The 6674-nt window shown below is 37.7% G+C and overlaps 1 protein-coding gene across 1 annotated transcript; it reads left to right on the top strand.

The window, feature by feature from the left end:
* Window positions 1–1667: 1667 nt before the first annotated feature.
* LOC124538087 lies at window positions 1668–4764 on the top strand. The gene is made up of 2 exons (XM_047115093.1): window positions 1668–3712; window positions 4662–4764. Exons 1-2 carry the CDS (start codon window positions 1668–1670, stop codon window positions 4762–4764), a joined length of 2148 nt encoding a protein of 715 aa, XP_046971049.1.
* The last annotated feature ends 1910 nt before the right edge of the window (window positions 4765–6674 follow it).

Below are 6674 nucleotides of genomic sequence, written 5' to 3'. Positions count from 1 at the left end.
GCAACTTCCTTTTGACTATTTACTACTTTACTATTATAATTCAGGCTCATAATATAGTAAAGAAACATTGATAATTTTAGAAGTTTGCAACGTGATGTCGTAAAGAAACAAATACTGTAGTATATTTAGTATCAGTAGTGCACCCGCGCGAAGCCGGGGCAGGTCGCTAGTTAATTATAATATTCGACTATGACAAGTAAAGAACATTAAGACAACATTATATGAACATAACCACATCACGGAAGGTGATATCCAAATAACCTAGAAATAAAAGATTCGGCCGAGTATCGTTAACGTGCTCCTCAAAATTGTTCTAAAACCTTACCAATCTTTCACCAAACTACCCTTGAAGTATATTCTTTATAGTAAAAAAATAATCATTAAAATTGGTTGGCGCAATTTTGAGTTATTCACCTATTTATCGCGCACATACATAATGCAAATTTAAGACTTATGTCGTTTTCATATGGATACCATGATCAGAACCGAACTAAATTAAAATGGGACCACACGGAAATGACAAGCTTTAAAACAAAAATAAAATATCAAAATCGGTCCACACAGTTAAAAATTATGAGGTAACAAACATAAAACAAAATACAGACGAATTGATAACCTCCTCCTTTTTGAAGTCGGTTGATAATCTTATCAACTATTGAATTTAATGAAATGTTGAGCCTTTGTTAATTCCATTCGAGAGTACAACCGCTTTCTCGTTAAACCATTAGCTGTATTAGTGCTAGTTTAGATTTACTTAGAAGTTTGCCTGTTGATCTCCGTAACTTAGTGTTAGCGGGTAACAATGTAATTTATTCGTTTAAGTGAAATTACTTTACACCATTTACTTCGAAAGTTTTATAAAATTTCTGAAGAATACTATGGCAGAACTGTTTTTTATTTACAATAAAAAGTTTGACGAAAAGATCATTTATTTATAAATAGTATAAATTAGTAGTATGAAGTTGATTCAAAATACATTTGTTTAAAATATTTTGAATCAAATCTGATGTTGCATTTAAAAACTTACACCTTGTGACACTATGGAATAGAACTATGTTATATAGTTATGTTTTCTAATATGACGGTCTCGTCAGTCAAACTTCCTACCCCTCTTTACCCTCTTAATTTTATAACCCGTTTTACCGGATATCTAAAACTTACAAAGACTTCTTAGAGGTAAGAAGCCTTTGAAAGTTTTTGAGATTTCGTGATTAATCAGTGATGGGTATCTCTTTTTTTATATATATTGTTGAACGAAAATGAAGTGACGTCACCGGACATACAACTAAGCGTAAAGGAATATATCTGACAGGCGGCTAGGCGACGGCCATATTAGTTGAGACAGAGAGAATAAAAAGATTGATTTTAGTTGCATCTTTAAAGTATTGTCTTATGTTGTTCTTATTTTTATTAAATATAATTGTGTTTATTTGTTAATAGTATTTTTGTCAATAGTAGATTATATCAGAAGTGGGATAGGACTGATGTCCTATCCGACTCGCCTTCTGACATTTTCTTCTATTTTTTAATGAATATGATTGTTCAAATATTTTATTTGATTTTAATGTTTTAAAATTTATTTTCTTTAAAGACCGGTGATTACTTTGAATTTATGATTTCAGATTTTATTTTGGATTACCGTTGTTAGTAGTGGTAATTTATTTGTAATGTCAGACCGAAAACGTGAAAGACATAGTCGAGAAAAAGGACGAAGCCGACATGGCCGACATCGTGAGAAGTCATCCAGCAATGTTAGACGTCAAATGGATTTAATTCTTGAACGTCTAAATGTATTAGAAGGTAATAATGTGCATCCGTCGCCAACGTCGGAAGCCGTAACTCCACAGGTACTCTCGGACCTACACAGCACACAAACGCCGCGGATGACAAAGGATGTGGAAAGGGCAGACGCTGGGTCTTCGTCGAGGACGCAATCTGTGAGTGCTATCACTGATGCAGAAACGACTACCACTGAGCGCATTGTAGATGCATTTCGCTCTATAAATACTTTGGTAAATCATTCATTTTATATTTCAAATTTTGATCCCAGTGTTCATGACATCGATGTTTGGTGCGGTGAAGTAGATCGCGCGATAGCAATTAATAAATGGAATGATAATGAATGCCTCCCTCGTATAGGAAATTGTCTGAAAGGTGATGCTAGATTATGGCTTAATGAGTGGGTTACAACAGATCGTAGTTGGAGTAATTTTAAGAGAGAATTTAAGCCACTATGTCCTAAAAAACCCGATGTTGCAAATATTTTATTTGATGTCATGAATACGGATTCAAATAATTATCTCACTTATGCGGATTATGCACGTCGTTCATTACTTCGTCTCAGGGTAGTAAGAGGATTAAGTGATGAATTAATTTCTGCAATAATAATTCGTGGTATCAGAGATCCACAGATACGTGCTGCCGCGACTAACGCTAAATTAATGCCTAATGATCTGGTAGAATTCTTCTCTATATATGTGAAACCCGATTTCTCTAAACGCAATGTGGTAGCTTCTGGGTCGCATAATAGAAATGATTTTGCTAAAATTAATAATGATAACACTAATAATAGGAAACGTCAATTTGTTGATGGTAGATGTTTTTCTTGTGGCCATGCAGGACATAGACAGGCTTTTTGCAAGAAGAAAGTCAAAGTGGGTCATTCAGGTCAACTAGGTCAACCGTTTAATGTGAATAGTTCTAATTCAAGATCTTTTACGATAACAGCAAAAAGCGAGCCGTGCTCTTTTTGCAAAAAGTCTGGTCATCGCGTTGACACTTGTTTTGCTAAATTGAAGTCAGAAACAAGAAATAGAGACAATGTTAACTTCTGTAAGGAAAAAAGAAATGCACGCGACAGTGATGTGGTAGTAGCAGTTATATGTGGCGTGCCAGTAGACATTCTAATTGACAGCGGTTCTACTATTTCTTTGATATCGTTGTCTTTACTGAAACATTTTGATTGTGTTCGGAAACCATGTTTTCGTGTTTTAAGAGGTATAGGAGGACAAGAAATAGAAACTACTCAATATGTCACTTTACCGATTGAGTTTGATGAAATTGCTTTAGAGGTTGAATTATTCGTAGTTCCATCAGAACTTATGAACAGTCCTGTAATTATAGGCACTGATGTACTTAACCGTGAAGGAGTTACATATGTTCGTACGTGTGATCGTCAATATTTAAAACATGTTTCTAATGAGGTGACTGATGTGTTTACGATTGAGTCTGATAGACATATGCCTTTAAAAACCGAACTTACTGGTGAGAATTTACAACAATTACACGAAATGGTTTGTAAATTCTCGGGATATTTTATTACGGGAACTGCAACTTCAACTGTCAAAACAGGCACTATGTCTATTAAACTCAAGAGTCAGGAACCAGTAAATTATCGACCTTACCGTCTTTCGCAGGCGGAGGTTTTGCGAGTGCGTGTAATTGTCAGGGACTTACTCGACAAGGGAATTATTAGGGAATCGGAATCTGACTATGCGAGTCCTATTCTTTTAGTTACAAAAAAAGATGGTACGCATCGTATGTGCGTTGATTTTCGCAAACTTAACGAGCTCACTGTTAGGGAACGATTTCCTTTGCCTTTGATCGATGATCATATTGATCGTCTTGGTCATCACAAGTACTTTACGAGTTTGGATATGGCTACTGGATTTCACCAGATACCAATGGAAGAACAGTCTATTCGATTTACTGGGTTTGTAACACCGGAAGGACATTATGAATATCTTAGGATGCCTTTCGGTTTAACGAATGCCCCGATTGTATATCAGCGAATAATTTCTAAAACACTTCGTCACCACATTGAATCTGGTAAAGTCTTAGTCTATATCGATGATATTTTGATTATGAGTGATACAATTAAGGAAGGATTTACTATTTTATGTAACGTACTGAATACTTTAACAGACGCCGGATTTTCTATAAATTTACGAAAGTGTTCCTTTTTGTCCACAAAAATTGAATATTTAGGCCGTACAATTAGTCAGGGTCAGGTACAGCCGAGCGTTCAAAAGGTTCAAGCACTTTTAGACGCCCCCGTTCCCAAGAATGTCAAACAAGTACGTCAGTTTTTAGGGTTAGCTAGTTATTTTCGCAAGTATATTCCTGGGTTTGCATTTAAGACAGCTTGCATTTCTAGAATAACTAAAAAAGATGTTCCTTTTATCTGGGGAGATGATCAAGAACGCGCGCGACAGGAAATTATTGAATATTTAACTAAGGAACCCACTCTCGCGATTTATGATCCGAAGTTACCAATTGAAGTCCACACTGATGCGAGTGCAATGGGCTATGGTGCGGTACTTTTACAATTACATCCGTCAGATCATAAAAGAGCTGTAGCATACTTTAGTACGTCAACAAAAGGGGCGGAGGTAAAATACCATTCATACGAACTAGAGACTCTGGCTGTTGTAAAGGCTCTACAGCACTTCAGGCATTACTTAGTTGGTGTAAGTTTTAAAGTTGTAACTGATTGTAATGCTTTAAAGCTAACACAAAGAAAAAAAGATCTTATGCCTAGAGTTGCTCGTTGGTGGATCTATCTTCAAGATTTCAATTTTGATTTGGAGTATCGCAAGGGTTCTTCTATGTCTCATGCCGACTATTTAAGTCGAAATCCCGTTAATGTTTGTCGCGTTCAGAAGCCGCAAAATTGGGCGCAAATCGCACAATCAGCAGATGAGGAGACTCTGGCGTTACTCCAAAGACTTACTGACGGACAACTTGACGATACTCGATATGTAAAAAAGAATGAATTACTTTATTACAAGTATTCCCCCATTGGAGAACAACCCCGATTATTGTGTTTTGTCCCTAAAGGACACAGACTTAGCCTACTTCGCGTCTTTCATGACGAACATGATCATATAGGAACTGATAAAACTGTGGACTTAATTTTGAAACATTTTTGGTTTCCCAATCTTAGAGCATTTGTGCGTAAATACATTTCTCACTGTGTTATATGTCTGTCACATAAAAAAATACCTAGAGCATCTTTGCAACCGATCCATTCGTGGCAAAAGCCCAACTCACCATTTGAGATTATCCATATTGATACACTAGGCCCGTTGCCAGAATCTAATGGCAATCGATATATTCTCATAGTTGTTGATGCCTTTTCAAAATTTTGCCTTTTGTATCCAATGTTTAGACAGGATTCTAATGAATTGAAACGTTTAATTACTAACACAGTATCTCTTTTTGGCACCCCCAAAATGATTGTTGCTGATCGAGGCAGAATGTTTCAAAGTATTGAATTTGTTAATTGGCTTACTGAACTTGGTTCAGAAATACATTTAATCACCCCGGAGATGCATCAATCAAATGGACAAGTGGAACGCTATTGCCGTACACTACTCAATATGATCCGTATAGAAGTCAACTACCGCCAGGAACAATGGTCCGAAGTCATGTGGAAATTGCAATTAACTCTTAATATAACAAAACATAAGACAACTGATTATTCTCCACTTCATCTTCTTGTTGGTATTGATGCAGCAACCCCTGTGATTCGAAATTTGATTCGTGATGTGGCCCTTGAAGGATGTCAGCCCAACCGCCAAGCTTTACGCGAGTTAAGCAGACAACGTGCCTCTGAACGTCTTCTTCGTAACCGTGAGCAACAGGATAAATCTGTTAATAAGGATAGATCAGCACCTCGTACCTTTGATATCAACTCGTATGTGTTTGTTATTAAAAAGGCTCAAGCAACAGGCAAACTTGACTCTGGGATGCGGGGTCCTTACCGAGTGTTAAAAGCTTTACCTCATGGGCGGTATGAGCTCGAGCTGTTGGCCGGCTCTTATGGGAAGTCTTCTCGAGCGGCTGCTGAGTTTATGGTTCCTTGGCGAGGCGAGTGGACTCCTGACACCTGTGCTGCATATTTTGAGAGTAAGTAAAAGACATGCTTCACGTTGTGCCTCTGTCTTATGTACCTGAGATATGCTTCACGTCGTGCCTCTATCTCGTGTACATTTGGGATAGCCTCACGTCGTGCTTCCTCCCTTATGTTTTGTTTTTGAGATATGCTTCACGTCGTGCCTCTGTCTCGTACATTTGGGATAGCCTCACGTCGTGCTTCCTCCCTTATGTTTTGTTTTTTGGAGATATGCTTCACGTCGTGCCTCTATCTCGTGTACATTTGGGATAGCCTCACGTCGTGCTTCCTCCCTTATGTTTTGTTTTTTGGAGATATGCTTCACGTCGTGCCTCTATCTCGTGTACATTTGGGATAGCTTCACGTCGTGCTTCCTCCCTTATGTTTTGTTTTTTGGAGATATGCTTCACGTCGTGCCTCTATCTCGTGTACATTTGGGATAGCCTCACGTCGTGCTTCCTCCCTTATGTTTTGTTTTTGAGATATGCTTCACGTTGTGCCTCTATCTCGTGTACTTGGGACAGCCTCACGTAGCGCTTCCTCCCTTATGTTAAGTTTGTGAGATACGCTTCACGTTGTGCCTCTATCTCACTTGTTAATAGGAATAAATTCATAGCGTAATTTATTTTCTAAAATGTTTTATATTTTTTTTCTGTAGGTGCAGACTCATCAGAAGATGAGGCCATTCGAGACCAAGTTGCTGAAGGTGTTCAACCTAGTATCTCGCCAGGAGCGGGATCTAGCAGAGAAGTACAGACTAATTCAAGAAAAGAGAACG

This window comes from Vanessa cardui, chromosome 19 (assembly GCF_905220365.1).
Source record: "Vanessa cardui chromosome 19, ilVanCard2.1, whole genome shotgun sequence".
NCBI lineage: Eukaryota > Metazoa > Arthropoda > Insecta > Lepidoptera > Nymphalidae > Vanessa > Vanessa cardui.
This window is presented reverse-complemented; position numbering and strand designations above follow the sequence as displayed.

Excerpts from the sequence above, each read along its gene's own strand:
- LOC124538087 (XM_047115093.1), top strand. The coding sequence starts at position 1,668 with ATGTCAGACCGAAAACGTGAAAGACATAGTCGAGAAAAAGGACGAAGC. Across the intron at positions 3,713-4,661 it reads CAGTCTATTCGATTTACTGG|AAGCCGCAAAATTGGGCGCA; the intron begins GTTTGTAACACC and ends TGTCGCGTTCAG.